The sequence below is a fragment of the Vombatus ursinus genome, unplaced genomic scaffold (genome assembly GCF_900497805.2).
Source record: "Vombatus ursinus unplaced genomic scaffold, bare-nosed wombat genome assembly UNPS02014859.1, whole genome shotgun sequence".
Lineage (NCBI taxonomy): Eukaryota > Metazoa > Chordata > Mammalia > Diprotodontia > Vombatidae > Vombatus > Vombatus ursinus.
Window position 1 is genome coordinate 260,296 of NW_020954637.1, and position 24,810 is coordinate 285,105.

Below are 24,810 nucleotides of genomic sequence, written 5' to 3' on the forward strand. Positions count from 1 at the left end.
GTTCTAAGGGCCCTCCCAGCTCTGACATTCTGTGTTCTAAGGGCCCTTCCAGCTCTGACATCCTGTGTTCCCATTCAGTTCTATGGTTCTATAATCCTATGATTTTACCTCTCTAGTCCTTAGTTTTAGGGAGAGAAAGCTGGTGGCATCTTGAAGGAACGTCAGCTTTGGGAGCTGGGTGAGGTGAGATGTGGGGATGATGCCATGGGAAGATGAAGATGGGGCCTGTGCAGTCTAGGAAAACCTCTAGGGAAATGTGTCTTCACTGTCCCACAGAGAAGGCATTAGTCCTGTTCAGCTTGGCCCCAGAGGGCAGAACACTAGGCCCAAGAGTGAGAGTCGTGAAGATGCCAATGGAGCGTCAGGTAAGACCAGCCGCCCCAAATCGACATGGGCCTCTGAGGGAAGTGCCAGGCGCCCCATCCTTGGAGGCCTTCGAGTAAAGGCTGGGTGACTGCTTAGGGGAGATTTCAGAGCAGGGGTTTTTATTCAGGACAGAGTAGGCTTGGAGGTCTCCCCACTGGTTCTGGCCATCCCCAGGCCTAGAGATCTGGGGATGATGCCATGGGAAGATGAAGATGGGGACTGTGGAATCTAGCTGGGAGGACACCCAGAACACAGGATGTCAGAGCTGGGAGTCACCTTAAAATATAGATTCCACGTCAGAGAGTTCCACCAGTAGCACCACCTTCTGCCCAACATAGCAAATGCCCCCATTTCAAATCAAGTGTCTTGAATAGTCACGCAGGTCGTAAGTGACAGATCTGGGTTTCAAAACCCGCTTTTCTCATTGCAGATTTAGTTGCCTGCTGACAACACCATGTGAGGTGGGATTTGAACCCAGTACTCTGTCCCCTCTCTCCTCCTGGGGCCACATGGTCTTTCCTCTTCCTCTCCCACCCCCAGCCTCACTCTGCTTCCCCTGCATGAGCAGGCTGGGGGACATCACTCTCTTTTCTCTGCTTGGCCTCCCACATTCCCACCTCTAGCTGGCCTTCCTCCTCTGGGGTTTCCGTCTTCATCTATTAATAGCTGGGAGCCCCCGGCTCAGCTTCTGTTTATCTGCTGACCACCAGGCAGGCCCAGGCCTCGGGGCCTCAGCCCCACTCCCTTTTCCTGGAGGAAGCAGCCGCCGTGGGGTTGTATGGGGCGGGGCAGCCAGGCCTGCTCAAGGAGGCGGGGCAGGGCCCTGGTGGTTCAGGCACCTCAGCCTTCCCCCAGTGCCCCTTAGTTGGGGGATGGGGCCCAGGGCACCGCCCACCACAGAGAAATTCTTAGAGCTCAATGGGCTCATTCAGTGAGTGCAGCAGCCAGGGCAATTTTGAGAAGAAAATAAACATTTCCTTCCACTATTTTCATTGGCCACCAGACAGCGGCAGAAAGCATCTCAGGTTTCCAGGGGCGGCCCCTTGGCTCGGCCTCGGGAAGGGCGTGTGGGCAACGTCGATGGAGCTGGCGCTGCTCTGTATTTGGGGGTGGTGGTCCTGGGGACACGGGGAGGGCTCTGGGCTATTGATGGGCCTTAAGATGTTTCATCAGCTCCTATGCCAGTGAAAGGCAGAGAGAGGGAAGCAGTTCGATGTGTCAAGGCAAAAAACCAACCCCCAGAAGTCAGTCAATCCCAATTCTGCCCTTAACTCACCACACGAGGTCAGGCAAATCACTTACCCTCTTTGGCCTTGACTTTCCTTGTCTGTAAAATGGGAGCATTGTGCTAAATGGTCTCTTAAGGGCCCTGGGTTCAAATCCCATCCCTGACACTCAACCAGCCATGTAACAGTGGGCAAGTCACCTAATATCTCTGAGCCTCAGTCACCTTATCTTCAAAAAGGAGGAAATAAGAGACCTACCTCACCAGGTGCTTGTGATGATAATAATAATTACATTAATAATAGCTACCATTCATATAGCTCCTACTGTGTGCCAGGCACTGGGCTAAACACTTTACAAATATTATCTCATTTAATCCTCACAATTACCCTAGGAGATAGGTGCTGTTATTATCCCCATTTTATGGTTGAGGAAACTGAGGCAGGCAGAGGTTAAGTGACTTTCCCAGAGTCACACAGCTAGTATCTGAGGCCAGATTTGAAACAGGTTCCTGTTGTACATGGACAGCTCTCTGGCCACTGCTGCCCCTACAGGCCATAGAAATGACAGCTATTGCTATGGCCTGTGGCCCGGTCCAGCTCTGACATTGTCTTCTAAGTCTGGGATCAGAGAGTTCAGAGCAGGGTGGACCATATCAGTCCCCCCAAATCTGATACCCCACTTAACAGCAGAGAAAACCGAGGCCCAGAATGGCTAAGTGACCTTGCCTAAGACCATGTAGCCAGTTAGTGGCAGAGCTGGGGCTCAGACCCAGACCTTTTCCTTCTCCATCTATCACTCTTTCCACCAAAGTGACCTGGAGCCAGTCACTTCTACTATGTTTAGAACATAGAATGTTGTAGATGTTTAGCAGTGAACCAGCAAGCATTAAGCACCTACCAGCTACCAGTCTGTGTTAGGCACTGTACAGGAAAAAACTAAGAATGAAACAACCCCTCCCTCCTGGGAGTGTCTATTTTCTGAGGAGGAAAAGGAAGGGAACGTGGGGGGGAGGGGATAATGAACTTTTTTTTTCTGGGTGAGGCGGTTGGGGTTAAGTGACTTGCCCAGAGTCACACAGCTAGTGAGTGTTATGTGTCTGAGGCCGGATTTGCACTCAGGTCCTCCTGACTCCAGGGCCAATGCTCTATCCACTGCACCACCTAGCTGCCCCAGTAATGAGCATTTTTATAGCACATACTGTGTGCCAGGCACTGTGCTAAGCATGTTTTACAAATTACCCTGGGAGGTAATATCCTCTTCCTGTGTCCTAAGCAGTCTGTGAATCTTCCTTAGTCTCACAGGCTGGAGGAAGCTCTGGAAGCAGATACAGCCTGGCAGCCTAGGAGATTTTAAACTTTTGGTTCTCTGAAGATCCCTTTCAGCACTAACATTCCGTGTCCTAGGCCCCTCCCAGCTCTGACATTCTGTATTCTAAGGGCCCTCCCAGCTCTGACATTCTGTGTTCTAAAGGCCCTCCCAGCTCTGACAGTCTGTGTTCTAAGGTGCCTTTGATTCTGACATCTTGTGTTCTAAGGTCCCTTTGATTCTGACATTGTGTTCTAAGAGCCCTCCCAGCTCTGATGTTCTGTATTCTAAAGGCCTTCCCAGCTCTGACATCCTGTGTTCTAAGGGGCCTCCCATCTCTGACATTCTTTGTTCTGAGGGCCCTCCCAGCTGTGACATTCTGTGTTCTAAAGGCCCTCCCAACTCTGACAGTCTGTGTTCTAAGGTCCCTTTGATTCTGACATTCTGTGTTCTAAGGCCTCTCCCAGCTCTGACATCCTGTGTTCTAAGGTCCCTTTGATTCTGACATTCTGGGTTCTAAGAGCCCTCCCAGCTCTGATGTTCCACAATCTCTGGCTTTTGTGTTGTTCTTCTCAGGTTGTCTACTGCTCTGGAGCCTCCCCCAGGGCCCCTCACTCTTCTACAACAACCCTAAAAAGTCTGCCCTGTTTTACTGATCAGTTCTCTTTCCTTTACCAGGCACATCTGAGTTAAGTCCGTTCTCGGATCCCCGCCAGTTCGATCGCTCTTTCTCCAGCCTGCCGGGCCTCCCAGAGCCCAGGTTTTCCGACCCCAGGATGCATTACCCGGGGGCCATGTCGGCAGCCTTCTCCTACACGGCCAACCCCTCCCCCACTGGCATTGGCGGCATCAGCATGACCAGCATGCCTGCGGCCACCCGCTTCCACCACACGTACCTCCCCCCTCCCTACCCGGGCTCCACCCAGAACCAGAGCGGGCCCTTCCAGACCAACCCCTCCCCCTACCACTTGTACTACGGTACCTCCTCCAGTTCCTACCAGTTCTCCATGGTGGCGGGTGGGGAGCGCTCCCCCACCCGCATGCTGTCCTCCTGCACCAGCACCGGGCCGGGAAACAACCTCATGAACCCCAGCCTGGCCAGCCAGAGCGACGGCGTCGAAGCTGACGGCAGCCACAGCAACTCGCCGACCGCCATGACCGCCCCCGGAAGAATGGACGAGTCAGTGTGGAGGCCATACTGATGGGCGCCGTGGAGTGTCCTGTCCCAATCCTGACTCCCGGCCCCCATGGAGCGTCCCTGGCCCGAATCACGAGGCTCCGGGCAGGGCTTGGACAGCCGCACCGAAAGGCCCCCTCCTTCCCAGAGAGAGGACAGCCTGAGACCCAGGGAAGGAAGGAGGCCAAGCTGTCCACATGTCAAACTAGCAGGTTGGGGCGGGCGGGGAATGAGTTTTAGTTGCTGACTGCTGTGTACATAGGACCCGTGATCCAAGAAACAACCAAAGCATCATGGAAGGGGAAGCCCATGGAAAACCTGGGCTCGGCCAGCGAGAGGCTGTGTGACCTCAGGCCGAGTCCCTTGCCCGTCTGATCTTCAGTTTCCTCTTCTGTAAAATGAGGGAGCTGGGCCAAAGGACCTCCAAGGTCCCTCCAGCTCCATATCTTATGTTCTAAGGTTCCCTTCAAACACCAACATTCTTTTCCCAGCGTTCTAAGGCGCCTTCATACTTTAATGTTCTGTGTTCTGATGTTCCCTGTTCTAAGGTCCCTTAGAGCAGCTCTGATGTTCTGTGGTCTAAGATCCCTTCCTTCTCTAGCCAATGTTCTAAGGTCTCTTCTAGCATTCCATGTATGTTTTATGATTCATTTCATCCTGAATCCCCAAAGAGAAGGCAAACTTTCCCCTTCCCTCCCACCCAGCAACCTCAGACTTTGTTATTCCCGGTTCCCTTTTCCAAGGCCTGAATTATACACACCAAAGAGTGTTTGACTCCTTAGGACAGGGAGTGTACCTCTTCTTGAGTGATACCCCAGAAGAGCACTGTCAGTCACCAGGAAAGCCTTCCACCTGCTTAGCTTTGTGCTCCTGCCTCATCTGGTCAGGTGCCAGATGGCCTCTGCTCCTGGCCAGTGTCCCCTCACACTTTGAGAGCCGAAGGATGCCCCCAAGACCCTCCCACACCTCCCTGCTCCCTGCCTTTGCTGAACCCCTTCCCTCTTTCACAGCCTGGGCTGGGACCTATAGGTGACAATGTCAGGCCAAGGATGCTACAGGACCGTGGCTTTAGGGACATCCAGTTCCTAGTGATACTGAGCCCAGGGCTTCCTCCCTTGGGACAGGGAGTCAGGCAGGTGTTTGGTGGGAAGGCCTCCCAGTAAAGTCCACACACAGGTCCCATGGCTGGGTACTAAAGGCACCACCTGCAGGCCCCGCTGCAGCTCTTGGTGGGCCCTGGAATGGGTCCCAGAACATCCATTCCTCCTCTGAGCATCTTACCCACCCAAGGAGAGTGCCTTCCCAGAGGCCTTGGGGTGAAGGACCATTAACACCAGCCAGAGAGAGCCATAAGGTTTGGAACCAGAGTTTGGCCTGGACAAACCTCACCTACTCACCTTTCTCATTTGACTGTTTCTGTTGGGGGAAGAGGGAGGTAGGTGAAGTTTTCCTTGTAGGGCAACTCTGTACATGTAAGGTGGGTGAGGAGGGGTGAGGAGCAAAAGCAAAGAGATCTTTCACCCCAACATCGAGTGTGAAGGTGCTCAGGGAGGCACAGGGAGCTCTGAACCAGAGACCAGAAGGCTCACCTTAACTGGAGCAGGGGATTAGCTCGAGGTGGCACATTTCTGTCTTCAGTTTCTTCCTTGGAACAGTGAAAGGGGTTGGATTGCATGACCCCTAAGGTGCTTTTTCCACCCTAATTCCATGACTTCTATGCTATCTAAGGCCCTGACAGTCTGACATCTCTGCCAATTCTCATATTCTATGTCCCCCCCCCCCTCCCCCGCCCTTACCTTCTGCTCTAGACACTTTATTGGAAGGGCTTTTCCAGCTGCAGCATGCTGTGACCCGTCCGTCACTCCGTGTGGGAAGTTCCCATCTAGCTCTGATATTGTTCTAAGGCCCCTTGAGGTTCTGACAGTCTATGTTCTAAGATCTCTCCCAGCTCTGACACTCTGTACTCAGGGCTCTCCCAGCTCTGACATTCTGTGTTCTAAGGACCTTCTCTGTCCTACCATTTCCTGTTCTCAGGGCCCTGCCAGCTCTGGCATTCTCTCCGAGTTTCCTCTAGGCCAATTCTCTATTTCCTACCCACAGTGTCGTCAGCACCAGGTTCTTTTGTTATAGAAAATGACTGTTAAGTGAAAAGAATTTGGGAAGTATCTTGTACAGGACCTATCAATTGTGCCTCAAGTTTGCAGTAAGCAGATAAGAAAGCACTTATTTCTTTGAACTGTTTCCTGGGGTGTGGAAATCATTTCTAACAGGAAAAAAAAAGACCCTTTGTTGTATTGGGGTTTGTTGCAATGGGATTGCCCACCCCCCCCCAAGCTCATGGCCTGCTGGTAGGAAGGCTTCCTTTGATGTAGGGAGCCGTTAGGAAGAGGTCATCTAAATTCTCCCTAGGTAATTACCTTCTTGCTCTATTCATTGGAGAAGAAGACATAGTCACCACCTTCTCAATGACCCTATTTTCTTCAAACATCTTAACCCTGGCACTTTGAATTCTAAAAACCCGCTGTCCCAGGGACCACCCCACCTTGTGTGGCCACAAGCTGGTAACCTTCCTGCCAGACCAGCCCTATGGATACCAGCAGAAACATGCTTCCCACTAGGCTGTGACTTCTTCCTCATGGTCCCCGCCCAGCTCCATGCTTATCAGCCGAGGCAGGGTCTCAGACCCTGATCTCCACCTAGAAAGAGAGTAGAACAGGGCCACCCCTATACACAGCAACAGGTAAAGGGAGGCAGGGTCCAACATGCTGCTGAGGGCAGGAGACAAGTGGCCAGGTTTCTCCACCTACCCAGGCAAAGGGATACCCTACCATTCCCATGCCTGGATACCATCACTGCCCCTGTGTCTTTTGAAAACTTTGCTCCCCGACCCTGTTCCCCTCTCTTGTTGGGTGGTGAAAAATAGGCTTTGCACTGTAATTTGCTTGAGTGTCCAGAGTATTTTTAATGCTTGTACGGTAAACCTGGGTCTGCCTTCTGTACTATTTAATGGTAAAATCTGATTTTGTTGTACTTGTTATAATAATATAATTCTGAGAGACATTGAAACATCCCAACCTAAGGCCGTCTGTGTGTGTGTGTGTGCTGCCTACTGGCCCTTAAGGCAAAGCCAAGATGATGTTGCCAGTTGGTGTAATAGAGTCGAATGGAGTAGTCACTTAGGGTGACTAAAGAAGAAGTCAATTAACCAATAAAAACCCTGAGTCCATAGCCTCTGACCCTCCTAATCTGCTCTGTATGAGAAAGGGGCTGAGAAATTGGCCTTCTTTGGAGCAGCCCACCTGGATGGTGGTGCAGGGTGAGGTGGTGCCGGTGCACACCTCATTTCCCCAGACTGCCCCTCTGGCCCACTTTCTGTTTACCATGGAGCTTCTCACCTCGAACTAATAAACAAGTGGTCACAGCTCTCCCTGCTGTTCCTTCCGAGCAGCTGCTGGCTGCCTTTCAGGGCCTGCAGGCCCAGCTGTTCAAACCAGTGGAAGACAGCCCCTGATTCACTGTCAACCCTAGAACCTAGGAGGAGAGTGGAGAAAACCAGAAACTTCAAAAGCAATTAGATGTGCTCTTGACGGATGCTGTTGTTAGGACTGGCTTCTGATCAATTTTTTTGTTTGTCCTCATGCTTTTAAAATGGGCTCTCCAAAGCCCCAAAGGGATGAGGCCCTGTATCAAAACTCAGTGACCACAGAAGTCCATTTGATTATTCACCCCTAAATTGTGTATCTCCCTTCCCTATTCCCCTAAACCCTTCTAATCCCGTTCTTCCAACTGTCCCTTCTTTATTCCTTGTCTCCCCAGGCTGGGGCCAGGGAGAGGGAGAGGGTAGAGACTCCAGGGTCCACTGGTGTCTACCATTAGCTTAGGGTGGCAATCTGCAAAACAAAGATTTAAAAAAAAAAAGGGAAGGGCTCAATCAGAGGTTCCAAATTTCCATATGGCTGTGGGCTGCTTCAAGAGTTGAATGCCATCAGAAAGCAATGGGGTAGAGGGAGAGAGGTATGTGTGGATTGAGAAGGGGATGGGCTTCACCATCTCTGGGGGAATGTTACCCAGGGGGAGGGGGCCCTTGCTGCTCCCACCAGAAGCTCATCAAAGGTCTTTTCAGTTGATCTCAGAAAAAGTCTCCATACCTCCTCTCCCCCAACCCACATTCAGGGTAGTTGCCTTCTTCCTTGGGGCCAGTTAGCAATCATGGAACCACTGGAGCTTAGAAAGGGCTTGGACAAATTAATTGGCTCTTTTCACTAAAGATAGCTGCAGGGCTACATTTTCTGTGATCGCCATGTGTCTTTTGTTCATGGGTTCAAATCTCACCTCTGCCACTGAATTGTTGTGAGATCTTGGGTGAGTCACTTCTCTCCAGCTGCTTCTTCAAAAGTGACCAGTATTTGACAGACGAGGAAGTGGACTCAGAGAAATTAAGGGAATCACCCAAAGTCACACAGCTATTAAGGTCAAATGGACAATACCTGTCACAGCCAGAGTTCAAGCTTACATCAAATGATTAAAAAGTCCAGTGTTCTTTCTACAATATCATATGATTACTTAAGGCCCCTCTCAGCCCTGACATCCTGTGCTCCAAGGGTCCTCCCAGCTGACATTCTATGTTCTAAGAACTCTGTCAGCTCCAACATTCCATGTCTTAAGGGTCCTCCCACTCTGACATCCTGTGTTCTAAGGTCCCTGCCAGCTGACATTCTTTGTTCTAAGGGCCCTCCAACTCTGACATTCTATGTTTTAAAGGCCTTCTCAGCTCTGACATTCCTTGTACTAAGGGTTCTCTCAACTCTGACTTTCTGTGTTCTAAGGTCCCTCCCAGCTGACATTCTTTGTTCTAAGGGTCCTCCCAGCTCTGACATTCTCTGTTCACAGACTGACAGAATGTGAGAATGGGCAGGGACCTCAGCAGCTGCATTGTCCAACATCTGCTCAAAGGAATCCACTCTACAACAAACCTCAGAAGGGGTCCTTCATGTTCTGAAGACCTCCAGGCAGGGGCAGCCCTTCACCTCTCATTGTTAGGAAGCTGCATTGGCCTCTTAGCAACCCTTCCCAATTGTGCTGGTTCTGCCTTATCTCTTCTCAATTTTGCCCTTAGGATATTTGAAGACAGCTAGCACAGTTCCCTCCTGAATCTTCCCTTCTCCAGCATGAACACATCCCATTCCTTCAACCAATCCTTATATGACAGGATTCACGGCCATTTGCTATCCCAGTTTCTCTCCTCTCAGTTTATCAATGTCACCAGAATTGACCGCAGTATTTAAAATGAGGTATAGTGATGACAAAGGACAGTGGGACTCTCACCTCCTTATTCCTAGAAGCTGTACCCCTCCTAATACAGTCCAAGATCTCATTAGCTTTTTTTGTTAACTATGTCCCACTGTAGATTTGTATTTAGCTTGGAGTCCCTAAATACCCTAGATCTTCTTCAGATCTGCTATCTAATCATGCCTTCCCTATTACTTGTACTTGTTAGGTGATTTTTTTTGTACCCAAGTGTAACACTTTATAGTTATCCCCATTGAGTTTCGCCTGATTAGATTCAGCCCAAAGCTCTGACCTGTCAAGATCCTTTTGGACCAATGGGGGAAAAATTTACTATGAATCAAGTGAATCCAAAAAAAGCAAGAGTTGTGATCATACTGTCTGACAAAGCAAAAACAACTATTTAAAAATAAAAGGAGATAAACAAGGAAACTGTATTATACTGAAAGGAACCATAGACAATAAATCAATATCCATAATAATCTTATATATACCAAATGCTTTAGAATATAAATTAATAAACAAAATATAATCTGAGCTTCAAGAACACATAGACACAATGTGACACAGTAGCAACAGGAGACATCAATATCCCCCTCTCAGTTTTGGACAAGTCTAACAAAAAGATGACCAAAAGGTAAAATACAGAACTGAAGATCTTTTTGGGTCAACTTTGTTAGCCACCTTTGTGTCAGCAAACTTGGCGCTTATGCTGTCTATGCCTTTATCCAAATTTCTGATAAAAATTTTTAAACATAGCATAGATCATTCCACTGGAGGCCTCTTGGCATGTTGACATTGAACTGTTAACTCTTTGAGTCCAGCCTTCTAATGAATTATGTAACCCTCTAATTGCATTATCATCTAATTCATATTTTCCATTTTTTCCACACACAAAAAATTGTTTGAGATCTCAAAAACTTTGCTGAAAACCTACATAAACTATACCCATAACATTCCTGCTATCTACCAGGTTAGTAATTCTGTCAGAGAAAGGAAATGAGGTTAAGCATGACCTCTTCTTAATAATTGCCTCCCTTCCCTTCCTATTTAGATGGTTACCAATCATTCTTTTACTGATGTGTTCTAGAATTTTTCCAGGAATCTAAGTCAAGCTCACTGGCCTATAATTATCAGACTTTGTTCTATTCCCTTTTTTTTTTTTTTTGCAAACTAAAACATTTTTCCTTCTCCACTCTTGTGACACTATTCCCACTATCTGTGGTCTTCCAGATATTACTGGACGTGTGTGGGAGCCAGCTTGAACCAGCCTTTTACACCTTGGAAGCAAATGCTACAAATTAGGGCTTGATTTATAATGTCTAGACTTAAGAAAGTCTAGTCTTAATAACTTAATTAAAGTCTTAATAATGCAGATTAAACCTTAAAGTATGTCACAGTAACATTTCCCGCCAAAGGATAATTGTTAAGCATTTGCCAACACGCCACTAAAAAGCACTGGCGGTGGCTCAGCAGTCCCATCTGCCAGCTCTTTCCATATCTGAGGATGTGGTTCATCTGGGCCAAGGGACTTGAATTCATCAAAGACAGCTTGGATTCTCTTACGATTTCTTCACATCTTTTGACTCTCAACCAGGTGTATGCTGGTCAAGGTTTAACAACCAGCTTTCCAAAAATGTTATGCCTGGCACACTTTCAAGTTTAGTATGTATTGTTAATATTTTCTCCATTGCATTCTTAAGTCTAGACAATCAAAAAAAAAAAACAATGAATCAAGCCTTAATTTATAGCGTTTGCCAATTTCTGATGTATAAATGCTTGTAATGAAAATTGAGCAATTGGTCAATTCGAGTTGCCTTCAACACATTCTTGGTATCAATTCTCCATGAATCACTTTTGTTGTGAAATTTCCAATACCGAGAAAACAAAAGCAAAATCAAAACGGAGCAACTTGGCCTTCACTCTGTTGTCTGTTAGCATTGTCTTGTCTGCCCCGAGCGGATGGCCCTTCTTTGATTCTCTTTTTTTCTCCTGATAGAAATTAAAAAACCTTTTTCATTGTCCTAGGGTGCCCCTTGTCAGCCTTAGCTGAGTCTGAGTTTTAGCATTCCCAGACACTATTTTTGCAGGGTTCTGCCACACTTTTTTATCTTCATCCTCTGTGACTCAGCCTTACTTCCATCCTCTGTATATTTCTTTCTTGGATCAGAATTGGTTGGGGAGTTTCCTTTGCATCCACATTGATATCTTCAGATAGATCCCATTTTCCCGCCTTATCAGAATTGTTTCCCATTGTGTCTTCAAAATTCATTCTAGAGCATCTCTCATCCCTCCTGGGCTAACTTTTTTTTAATACATGGGATGCTCCTTATTTCCTATGAATCCTTTGAAGGTTGCTTTTCCAAGATCTAGGGTGCATGTCAGACTATGCCTAGATTTCCTCTCCTCTGTCACAATCTCTAGGAAGAAACAGCCACTTTCCCACCAGATTCCCATTATTTATACCCTAGCAACCAGTTTTTCCCTATCAGTAAGAATCAGGTTCATGATGGAATTTCCAATTCTGTTTCTCTTTCTGTTTATCTTCACCCAAATTCTCTCAGTTACACTTCTTCCTTCCTCTTTCCCTCACCTACTCCCTGTTCCTGGATTTCCTCCCATCCGTATACCTTCTTAATATACAATGCTACCGCATCTCACACCTTTTACCTATTCTATTTATTTTGAATAAGAAATGCCCATCTAAAGCCATGGATTTCATACCATTTGACCCCTCTGATACTTTTTTCTGATTTAATATATTTTTTCCCCAATTACATGCCAAAACAATTTTAAGCATTAGTTTTTTTTTTAAGTTTTGAGTTCTAAATTCTATCCCTCACTCCCTCCCTTCCCCCCCAGACTAGAATAAAAGAAAAAAAGATGAAAGAAAGATAGTGAAAAATAGCATGCTTCAGTCTATATTCAAACAATATCAGTCCTTTCTCTGGAGGCAGACAGTATGCTTCATCGTTAGTCTTTTGGGATTGTCTTGGATCGTTGTATTGCTGAGAATAGCTAAGTCATTCACAGTTCTTCATTGAACAATATTGATCTTACCATGTATAACGTTCTCTTGGTTCTGTTCACTTCAGTTTGCATCATTTCATGTAAGTCTTTCCAGATTTTTCTGAAATCATCCTGCTTGTCATTTCTTATAGCACAATAATATTTCATCACAATCATATACCCCCGTGATACTTTTCAGGTAAAATTTGCCTACTTGAGTTGGAACTTTTCGTTCCTCTTGTCTGTTACTTAAACTTTGACCACATAGTCCAGACATCCATATAGGCATTTATTCTATGAAGTTTGGATTCAGTCAAAGGGCCGAACTTGAGGATCTGGAGGGTCACATGTGGCCTCAAGGCCACAGGTTCCCCACCCCTGGTAGGCATTTGGGGCCATGGGTTTTTACTACTGGCTTCTTTCTTGGAGTTTGTCAACTTCTGTGAGTCTCAAATGCTGTTCTTTTTTTATAGCTACTCTCTATGGTGGCTTATGTGGTGTATGTACATAAGCAACTTTCTCCCTCTCCCACCCTACATCCCCCATTTTAGTTTAAAGCCCTTTTGGTTAGATCTGCAAGTCACCCGGCTCATGCAGTCTCCCCAGGCTTTGTTAGGTATATTCCATCTTTGACTAGGAATTTGTCATCCCTGTAATGTTAAGCCATGGTCCAGAGGTCCATATCCCATATTCAGATACCACCTCCCTTCTTAGCCAGTTGTTCACTTCCCAAATCCGTTTTTCTCCTTTGCATCACTTGCCTTTAATGGACAAAGATCAGGGAAAACACCTTGTGTCCCTGTGCTCTTTCATTTCTTGCCCAAGGCTTCAGAATCCTTGCCAGTGCTTGTGAGGGTCGTTCTGGCATTTTCAGAAAGCTTCCATCTGTTCTGATAGGTCTTGGGAGGTCCTCTGTCATCCATCCCTTCCCCAGGAAGATCTGTCTGTTGTTGTTACCAAGTTGACAAATAGCTGCCTTGGTAAAGCTGAGCAGAGAATGATCTTTTTTCTTCCCTTTGCCCCTGCTCACTGATGGTCTCGCACTCAATGGTTTCCAAGGTTCTACTCTATCATTCTCAGGAAGACAAGTGGTTTCTCCCTTCTCTGAGGAGCCATCTCCTTTCTCATCATGCAGAGCTAGGTTTTAAACTCTAATTGTACAGATGCCTTCCCTGTCTCTAGCATGTGGTACTTTTCTACTCCAAGACATCTTGACAGCGATTATCTACTCCAGTTCCCATTGCTTTTCCCCATTGAAGATTCAATGATGTTACCCCTAGGAACACTAACAACCTAGAGTGTGGAGAGGCATTCTTTGGATCCCTTCACCTTTTCCAGGAGGGTGATCAGCTTACACGTGGACGTAGATATTATTTGGCTGTGGCAGAAATACAAGCATCCGCACATTTAATGATGGTCATGGCACAATTTCTCCTACTCTCTGAAACGATCAAGATTTTTAGCCTTGGTTTTATTTTGTTTTTAACTATTTGTGAGTGATTGAATCTCAACCCTAAGCAGCTGGTTAAAACATTTACAATTAATTATCACTTCTTAATAACCTGGCACCCCCAATCAACTTCTTTTCCTTGGCCTGAAAAACTCCACACCCAACTTCCCTGGAGCCTTTCCTACTACCTATTTTACCAGTTCACCCCATCCAACAACCCACTCTCTCAATGAGCCTTATCTTCCATTTGCTGCACTCTCCTTTTCTTAGTTACCTGGCTCTGTCTTGCCAACTACCTTCTCCTTTTCCTTCTTGAGTCTTCTTCAGGTTCTATTCCTAGTTCTCCTTTATCCTTCTTAATCTTCCTATATTCTCCATACGTATTTTTGCTTCTGCTCCTCTTCCAAGTAGAACCTGATCTAGTATGCCGATCTAGAGATTGTTCTCTTGGGGGGGGGGGCATTCCTCAATATCTCCTAAATGTCATCAAATTTTCCCTCCCCAAATTCAGCCTTTGACCCAGTTTACTAAGGTAAAGACCTTCAATTCACCTTCACAATTTCTCCTTTCTTATTCAGTTCAGACCCTCTTTTCTTCTACTTCTTCAGCCAAGGAAGTAGGAAGTAAAAACCCAAGATCTCTCCCATCTCTCTCCTATGTCTCCCATTTCATAAGCAGGAGAGAAGTGCTTAAGGTCAGAAAAGGGAGAGGTCACTTTGGGCTGGGATGATCAGGGAAGGTTAGTGAAGAAGATGGAATTTAACCAAATCTTAAAAGGCTGGTTCTCCCCCTGCCCAGTCCAGGGTGGGAGCCAATTTTCCCAGTGCCTAAGAAAAGTTGGTGGTGAGGAGGAAGTAGTAATTACAGCCATGACAGAGAACTTTGGCCACTGCTTCCCTTCTTTTTTTAGCTCAAGGTCATAGGATCTTAGGAAGGGACCTCAGAGAGACCATCAAGCCCAGTTCCCTTATTTTACAGATGAGAAAACTGAGGCTAAGAGATTAAGTGACTTGCCCAAGGTCACATAGCTAATCAATCTCCAAAGAAGGATTCAAACTCAGATTTTTCTGACTCCAAGACCAGTGCTATATCCACTGGACCACCTAGCTGCCCATGGTCTTAGAATGCTCAACTCTCCCCCAGCCCCACCTTAGAATGTCATTTTGTGTACTAGCAACTAGACCAAACATAGTAATTCAAAGAAGCCTGCTTCCAACCCTCAACCCACATCCTGCCAGGAATCCCCTCCGAACCTTTGAAAAGGCAGCCTGAACAGGGAGGAGGCCGCTCTCGCTTTTCCCATGGAGAGAAATCATTTTTCATTAGGAGTCATTCCAGTAGGGCCTGTGTCTCTGTCCTCGGAATGGCTTTAAATACCCTTCCCCAGGCTTACAGCCGTCGAGAAACCACCTATTAAGGAAGTCAGGCTTTGGCTGGGCTTGAAACATCATGGTTTGCTCATTTTCAAAGAGGAGTTATTGGAATGGGACCTCAACAGAGGGTATTTGCCCACCCCCACCACTCGTCCCCAGAGTGGGAAAATTGCAAGCAAGAAAGCAAGATCGATCTTGCGAAAATTTCCTCCTTCTCAAGGAAAGACTGGGGTCAGCTCTCTTTGGAGGACATCAAGCAGTAGGACTTTAACTCAACTCATTTTTTTCTCTTTCAAAAAATTATTTTTTTTTCAATTAACATGAATTTTTTTTGTCTCCTTCACACTCGTCTCCCAATGCCCCCACAAAAAAGATAAAAAAAAAATAAAAATCTTTGTGCCAAACATGCATAATCCAGCAAAACTAATTCCACACTTGCCATGTCCAAAACGTATCTCGTTCTGCACCCTAAGTCTATCTCCCCTCTGTCAGGAAGTAGGGAACACACTTTATGATCGGTCATCTGGAGTCATGGCTGGTCATCGATCAGAATTCTAAAGTCTTTTAAAATTTTTCATCTTCACAATGTTGCTGTTGTATAAACTGCTCTCCTGGCTCTTATCATTTCCCTATGCATTAATTCATAGTTTTCCCAGGTTTCTCATTTGGGGAATAGCTAAACAAATGATCACACATGACTGTAATGAAATCATATTGTGCCCAACCTAGTTCTGAAAATCTAACTCCTTCCCAGCCAAGGCAATATTCTTTCTACTTGGGACCTTTAAAAGAAGGTAGGGCTTCGGTGCATATCCCCTCCAACTCATGGAATGTCAAACGTGGAAGGCACCTTAGAGATCATCTTCTTCAAACTCCCCATTTAACATGGAAGGAAACTTAACCCCTGAGAGGGGAATTCACAGAATTACAGAATAAAAGACCTGGAAGGGAACTCAGAGACCAAGTAGTACAATCGTGCCAGAGGAAGCCTGTCTGACGAGTGGCAGTCCAGCTTTTGGATGCTCCTTGTAACAGAGAACTCACTCCTTCCTGAGATAACCTATTCCCTTTTTTGGAATTGTCCCTCAATTGTTAAGAAGTTCTTACTAATGTCAAGTGGAAATGTGCTTTTTGGCAATGTCTACCCAACTCTCCCAGATGTGTCCTCTGGGGCCAAGCAGAAGTAGTTCAGTCTATCTTCCTTATAATAGCCTTTCAAAGACTCGAAAATAGTTATCACATTTCCCCTAAATATTCTGTTCCCCAAGCCAAATGTCCCCAGTTCCTTCCAATCCCCAGATAATGTGATCTTGGGCTCCTCACCATTGGTGTTCCCTTCCTCCATAGCCCCTCCAGCCCATCAACGTCTTTCCTTGAAGGTGACCCTGACCTCAGTCCTGAACACAGTCCTCCAGATGGGGTCTGGAAAAGGCAAAGTTCATCCGGGAGTCCCACCTCTCTTTTCTGGGGTATCATGCCTCTCTTAATGAGGTCTCATTACATTCCCTTTCTTGGCCACCATATTCCATTATAGACTAATCTTGGGCTTATAGTTCCTTAACATATCTTGGTTCTTTATCAGATGAATCACTATCTTCCCCAATCTTGTGCTTGTGAAATTGATTTTTTTAATCCAAGTGGAAAACTATATATTGAACTCTCCTAAGTTCCATCATGCTAGATATGACCCAGTTTTCCAGTATGTTTTTGTTTTGTCTTTATTTTCTGCAGCCTGATCTTCATCCACCATGTCATGCCTCCCAGCTCCATGTCATTACAAATTTGGTTAAGCTTAACATCTGTACCTAGGATCAAGCATATATCCATGGGGTGCTCCACTGGGGACCTCTTTCCAAGTTTATATTGAACCATTAAGAAAGAGTATTGAATTTATAGTCGGGAGGAACTGGGTTCGAATGCTATCTCAGACATTTTACCAGCTGAGTGACCCTCAACAAGTCACCTGACTCTATAGGCCTCAGTTCCTCATATGAAAATGAGAGGGTTGACCCCTTCAGCTCTAAATCTATTATCCTGTGACATTCTTTGAGTTCATTTCCAATTCAATCAGTTCCAAAATTCACCTATTATCTTTTTTATTAATTAATTTATTTTGATTTATCAACAATCATTTCCATAAGCTTTTGAGTTTTAAATTTTTCCCCCTCCCTCCACATCTCCCTCCCCAAGACAGTGCACAATCTGATATAGGCTATACATATACATTCCTATTAAACATATTTTCACACTAGTCATGTTGTAAAGAAGAATTAGAACTAATAGGAGGAACCACAAGAAAGAAGAAACAAAACAAAACAAGAAAAAAAAAAGATCAAATAGTATGCTTCGATCTGCATTCAAATTCCATAGTTCTTTCTCTGGATGTGGATAGCATTTTCCATCATGAGACTTTTGGAGATATCTTAGATCCTTGCATTGCTGAGAAGGGCTAAGTCTATCAAAGTTAGTCATCGCACAAGGTGGCTGTTTCTGTGTGCAACATTCTCCTGGTTCTGCTCACTTCACTCAGCATCAGTCTATACAAGTCTTTCCAGGTTTTTCTGAAGTCTACCTGCTCATCATTTCTTATAGCACAATAGTATTCCAATACATTCATATACCAAATTCACCTATTATCTTGTGAAAAAAAAATTTTATATCCTTCTGAGCCTTAGTTTCCCCATACACACTTCTTAGTTCATAGAATTAGAGCTGGGAGGAAACTCAGAGGTCACCTAGTTTAATCTCATTTTATAGAGGAGGAAACTAAGCCCTAGAAAAGGGAAGTGACTTATCCAAGATCACACAGGCTAAGTAGAGAGCCAGGGCCTCTGACTCCCAGTCCTTCAGGGATATTTCAGAGATTTCATTAATTGTGGGTGCTCCCTCTGCTAGTATGGATCTCAACCTGTCTACAATTTAGGGAATGGTCTTTGTGAGTTGTGGTTAAAAAAATGTATCACCCTAGAACTAGTTTAGTGATCAGCCCCCTCCAATTTAGCGAGTCTGGTCATTGGCAGAAGTTCAAAGAGACCTATCAGAGTGTGTGTTCAGTAAACAGGGCCTCTAAGAACCCAGGATCACCTCTCTAGTATGGTGGGGTCTCAGGATACTTCAATGGGATTTTTCCATCTGTAAAATGGGCATAATAGCCCTCCATGCACTTAACACAGAGGACAGATGAAAAAAAATCAAACAAGATAATGGGTACAAAGTTCTCTATGACTATAAAGACATTATATAAACATGGCATGATCAGAATTGGAGAATATTTTGAGTTGGAAAATGAAGGCCATCTAGGTCAACTCATATCTGACTCAAAATCCCCCCACCCTATCCCCAACGTGTCCATCAACTCGTAACCTCCAGTGAGAAGGAGCTCATTAATTCTTTTTTTTTAAGATTTTTTAAAATTATTTTTATTTCATTAAATATTTCTCAATTACATGTAAAAAATTTAATAATCATTTTTTTAAATTTCAAGTTCCAATTTGCTCCCTCCTTCCCACCCCGCTCCTCAACTTGAGAAGGCAAGCAGTTTAATTTCAATTATACATGTGAGGTCATGCAAAACATATCTCAATATTAGCCAGAACTCATTATTCTTTTCTCTCTTCATGATTCAGCCTCCTTCTACACCCTGAGGGGTGGGGAGACACTATCCCCACTCCCCCACCCCAAAAAATAATGATTTTGTGCTTACTGTCCATGTTGACTGTCCTCCCCCACCCCACTCCCAATAGAATGGAAGCTCCTTGAAGTCTGGGACTGTTTGGTTTTGATCTGTCTCCCCAGAACCTGGTGGGAGGTAAATGCTTATTGAAGTACGCTGAACTGATTTGAATTAGCTCCTAAACTAGTCCATCTTCCCTAGGGATTGCTCTCATTTTTTGAAAGTTTTTCCTTAAGTCTATTACAAATCTGTGGGTCAATCCACAAACAACTTCCATGCATTTGTCCTGGTTCTGCACTCTTGACCAAATGTAGGAGAAGCCTTTCCTAGTTACCTCCTCCCCCAAATGCTAGCTGGGTAACCCTGGGCAAGTCACTTAACCCTATTTGCCTCAGTTTCCTCATCTGCAAAATGAGCTGGAGAAGGAAATGGAAACCACTCCAGTATCTCTGCCAAGAAAACCCCAGATGGGGTCACAGAGCGTCTGACACAACTCAACAACAATAAATGCTAATGTCCTCCCTCCAGGGGTATACTGGAGAGCCAATTGTTAAATTTGTCAGGGTAAGCATTCACACCTCAGAAATCCACAAATGCTACAAATCAGGGCTCTATTTAGTGTTTGTTGAGTATCTAGACTTAAGAAGGGGATGGAGAAAATGTTGATAATGCAAATTAGACTTATAAGTGTATCAAGGTACAAGTTTTCCCAAAGAAAGAACACTTTAACTCTGTTTAACACTTCTTAGCACCCCTTTGTCTCCCTCCCTAAGCTTCCTTGTTCTCTATATACTTACATATGTGTGTATGGTGTCTCCAACAATAGAATGGAAGCTCCTTGAGGGCAGGAATTGCTTTCAGTTTTGCATCCCTACCTAGCATCCTATCTGGCGCACAGTAGGCCTCAATAAATACTTGTTGACTGATTAATAATTATAGATTAATTATTAATTAAATATTAATTAATAATAAATAATAATAGATTTAAATGCTTGTTTAGAGGTCCTCTAATTCAATCCCCACACTTCACAGATTAAGAAACTGAGACAGAGAAAGGCTAAGTGATATACTCACCCAAAGTCTTGGAGCCCATGTAGCAAAGCCAAGATTCAAACCCAAATCATCTAAGTCAACAATTCAGCCCTTTTCCCTAATCCCTGTTCTACATGTCAGCCTTCCAATCCTGGAAGACATCTCTCCTCCCCACCCCACCCCCACTCTTCACCGGCTCTTCCCCAGGCTAATCACCCTTAGCTCGTTCCACCCACCTTCCTTTAGCAGCATCTCAAACGCCCTTCACTATCCTAGTCACCCTCATCTGGATGGGCACTATCTTATCCTAGTCTTTCTTGAAGTGTGGTACCCGAACCTGAACCCAGTGCTCCAGGTATAATCTGACAAAGGCAGAGGTCAGCAACGCCTTCCCCGCCATGTTCCTGGACTCTGAGCCTCTTATAGAGGCAGCTGAGAGCTGTGGACCTGGAGTCAGGTCCACTTAAGTGTAAGTCTGGCCTCAGACACTTACTAGCTGGGTGACCCTGAGCAAAAGTAAGTAACTTAAATCACTGTCTGCCTCAGTTTCCTCACCTATAAAATGGGGATAATAAGAACCTCAACCTATTTCCCAGGGTTGTGAGGATCAAATGAGATTATAACATAATATAATATAATATAAGATAAGATAAGATAATATGATATAATCAGTATAATATAATACAGTGTAATATTATACAATACAGTATAATAGTACAATATAATACAGTATAATGTAATATATAACAATATAATATAATAATAATAAACTGAGGCCCAGAGAGAGGTGACTTTGCTGAGGTGACACAGACAGTAAGTGGTGGAGCGTGAATTCCAGCTCAGGGCTGTGATTTCAGTTCAGTGCCCTCTCCCCTGCACCATCCCTGTGTGATTGCCTAGAAGAGGGTGGGGGGCTAGAAGGAGATGTCACTAGCCAGGGGCTCCTTGCCCTGGACCTAGGTCTAGCCCAGGCTTCCTTCTTTCTTAGGCCAGTGCCCGTTCCATTTCCCTCTGCTGCCTCCTCCTGAGGCTCCCAGAAGACCACCTGGGTCTCCCCTCATTCTACTGGGTCTGCCTCTGAGCCCCCCTCCCAGATGAAGCGAAATTGACTTTCCCCGGCCCTTCCTTCTCTTGCAGCAATTTTCTGGAGGCCCCTGGCAGCTCTCCAGGCAGCATGGTTTGCTTATGGTGGGGGCAGGGAGATGTCTTTACCTTTGCTCAAGTAAGCAGGGAGGCCCTTGGTTTTGAAAAAAATATTAGAGAAACACTACACTGTTCTGCTGCTGAAAATCAGGAGCTGAGGTGGGCCAGGGGCAGAGAGAACTTTATAATCCCTCTCCCCCAAGGCTAACTCAAAAACCGTAATAATGATATTATTCTTCCCTGCCCTGCTCTGGATGCAGCCACCCTCCCCCCAGCCCCCACCGCACCCACTACTGGCCGCTGATATCCATGGGGGTCTCCCAGGCCCCCCAGGAGGTTCCCAGGGCCCCCTCCTGGGCTTCGGCCTTGACCTGTCGCCCAGTGGGCTCCTCTGACAGCTCCAAAGGCCCAGGGTTTTTTGCCGTCGTGTGTGTGAGCAACTTCATTCCTTAGTCATAAACGAAATGGGCTGTAAAGCAGTGATGGGGCCTGGGGGCCCCAAATGAAAGCCCGGGCTGTTCTTCCCCGCACCAGGAGCGGAAACCTGCAATGCCCCGTAGATTCCGACCCAGACAGGCTGGGGATGGCCGGGCTGGGCCCAGGGGCTAATATCCACCCCACAGCCAGCGTCTGGGTGGTCCGGGGCTGAGAAGGGCAGGGGGGTCCGGATTCCTGGCTTCCTGTTTTATGGCTTGAAGCAAACATGGGAGGCCCTGATTGGAAGGAAATTCCTACTCCTGGATCCCTGGCTGTCCATTGCTGTCCTTTACAAGGGGATGACGTCCGGAGGTGACATCTCTGACCCAACACGGGCTCAGTTCAATTGAACTGGTGTTTATTGAATGCTTGCCCTATGTAGGGCACTATGCTAGGACACAAATCAATCAATCCAATCAATAAGCATTTATTAATGACACCAATCAACATGCTTTTATTAAGCACCCGCTATGTGCCAGGCACTGTGCTAAGCAGTCTTTTAAAAATAAAGATAAAAAAAAAAGTCCCTGCCCTCCAAGAGCCCACAGTCTATTGGGGACACTACAGGTACCTAGGTAAGAATAAGTAGTATCGATATAAGATGAAAACAAGCTAAATCTGATTGGGTGGTTCGGGGGAAGAAAGGGAGATACATACAAGCAGCTAGGAGAATCAGGAAAGGCTTCCTATACATAGTGGCATTTGTGCAGAGTATTGAAGGAAACAAAAGATTCTAAGAGGCAGAGATGAGGGGGGAGTGTGTTCTAGGAATGAGGCACAGCTCGTGAAAAAGTGGAACGTCATGTTTGAGGAGTGGCAAGGCTCTATGGTCTAGACCATAAAGGGTAGGAAGGTGATTAATGCAGAATGACTTTGGGAAGGTCAAGTAGTTTGGGGCCAGGTTATGAAGGATATTAAAAGCCAAACAAATGGTTTATGCTTGATCTTGGAAGTAATGGGGAGCCATCAGAATTTATTGAACTGGGGAATGATATGGGTAGATCTACACTTTGGGAAAATCACTTAGTGATTTCCTACTACTAGTGATTAGTATGGAAGGTGGGTTAGAGTGGAGAAAGATGAAGCAGAAAGACCAATTAGGAAGCTATTATAAGGGTCCAAAATGAGAGGAAGGAAACAAGCGTTTATGAAGCACTTGCTGTATGCCAGGAATTGTGCCAAGTGCTTTACCTTTATTATTTCATTTAATCTTCACAATAACCCTGGGAGGTGGGTGCTATTATTCTCATTTTACAGATGAGAAAATTAAGACAAATGGAGGTTAAGTAAGTAGCCCAAGATCACCCAGCTAGCAAGTGTCTGAGATCAGATTTGAACTCAGAAAGTCCCGACTCTCAGCCTGTCATTCTATGAGAATGCTCTGATGCTTATTCTCCACGTCACCTTTGGTAATTACTTATTCTCTCTAGGCCTCATGTATGAAGGAAGGAGGTTGAGCCAGATGACCTCTGATGTGCCTTCCAGCCCTAAACCTATTATTCAATGAATACATTATCAACCATGGGAGGGAGAAAAGGAACCTTGGAGGGAGAGGGCTCTTGTTACTGTTGGAGGGTGTTGTTTTTTGTTTTTTGTTTTTTTTAATTCAGATCTGTGATTTCATCAGAACAGGGAAATGCCTAGTAGGAAAGCTTCCTCCACCAAAGCAGGTCAGCAACTGCTTTGCAATTTGTAGTTTTTAAGACTTGCCTGGGATACAGAAATGAAACGATTTGCCCAAGGTCTCTCCACTAATATGTTTCAGGGGCAGGTTTCGAACTCAGGTCTTTCTGACTCCAGGGCTGGCTCTCTATCCATTACACTGACCCAAGCAGAGAGAGGTTTGAGAGTTATCCATCGGGCCCAGCCGCCTTGACTGAGGCACGGAGGTACAAAGGCGTGTGCTGTGGCCCACCCTCCTACTTGCCAATCATTGTATAAACACATGCCTGGATATATAGACATGGCGGGAATAACTGCCGAGGTGGCACTTTCATTCCCTTTCCCCAGATTTCATTCCTTGTTCAATGAAAACAACTCAGGCCCAAATCACCAAGGCCTAAAATTATAAAAAAAATGGGGTCTATATGATCATAAAAATATTTGAGCACAGTAAGGCCCTATTGGTGACAAACCAGGGCGGCCAATTTCTCTAAATCAGTCTGTTTCAGTAGTATCCCCCTGGAAATACTCAGAGGCAAGAGAAATTTGGTTTTCATTAAACAGTGAATGTGAGGAGTTCTGTCCCTTTGAATGGGGCTTTGATTCTGGCTGATGGTGGAATCTTTCCAGGAGCTGGTGTGTGTGTGTTTTTGGTGGGGTATGTGTGTGTGTGTGTGTGTGTGTGTGTGTGTGTTTTGTTGTTGTTGTTTCTTATAAAATAGCCCCTGCCTCTCTATCTTATATCTCCCCAAACTACATGGGAGTTAGGCAGCGGCCTCAACCACTTGGTTCTACATAAACTGTAAAGTCAACAGCTAGGGTGGGTGTGAGAAGCAAGCGAGAACGGCCACCTTTATTGACTCTGAGGTTTTATTAAAAACGTTATGATGTTTTCTTGCGGCCTGGGTCAACCCCATCTGAGACTATGGGCCAACGAGGGGTTGGCAGGGTAAGCAAGGATTTCATGGGATCCAGAAAGGGCAGGTCAAGGGGGACCCTCCTTGGATTTGCCCCTTCACCTTTGCAAGTAGGGATCTGTACTGCACTCAACCTCTTCTCAGAACACAAAATGGTAGAACACAGAACATGAAAGCCAGTAGGGCCCTTAGAACAGGGAATGTCAGAGCTGGGAGGGCCCTTAGAACATGGAATGTCAGAATCTGGGGGGCCCTTAGAGCATAGAATGTCAGAGCTGTGAGAACCCTTAGAACAGAGAATGTTAGAATACAGACTGTAATAACTGAAAAGTACCTTTGATATCATCTAATCCAAACCTTTCATTTTGTAGATGATTTTTATCTCACAGAATTGGCTTTCGTTTTATTTATTGTTTTTAATTTTGTTTTGACACAAGAGACAAAATGAACCCAATTATCAAATACAATTCCCTGGGGGCAGGGAGAACAACAAACCAACTTTGGCTATATTACTATATTTGACTATATTGACTATACAACATTGACTGCTGAACTTGACTTTCCATGCTGTCTTTATAGATGCTTGGCAGTCACTGAAATCATTGTTCTTTTGACTCTGCTTTCTTTCTTTACTCTTCATCTTCCACTTTAAAATAATCTCAAAAAAAACTTAAAAAATTGTGGGGGAAAATAACCATATTTTTAAATAGAAA

At 45.4% G+C, this 24,810-nt stretch overlaps 1 protein-coding gene across 2 annotated transcripts in view; it reads left to right on the plus strand.

Moving 5' to 3' along the window:
• The window catches only part of RUNX3 (runt related transcription factor 3), a 106,873-nt gene extending 99,377 nt beyond the window's left edge, over nucleotides 1-7,496 (plus strand). For both annotated transcript variants that reach the window (XM_027841353.1, XM_027841354.1), the window contains one exon: nucleotides 3,577-7,496. In XM_027841353.1, coding sequence (XP_027697154.1) covers nucleotides 3,577-4,100 — 524 coding nt within the window. In that variant the 3' untranslated portion in view covers nucleotides 4,101-7,496. The remainder of the gene's footprint in view (nucleotides 1-3,576) is intronic.
• Nucleotides 7,497-24,810: the final 17,314 nt, after the last annotated feature.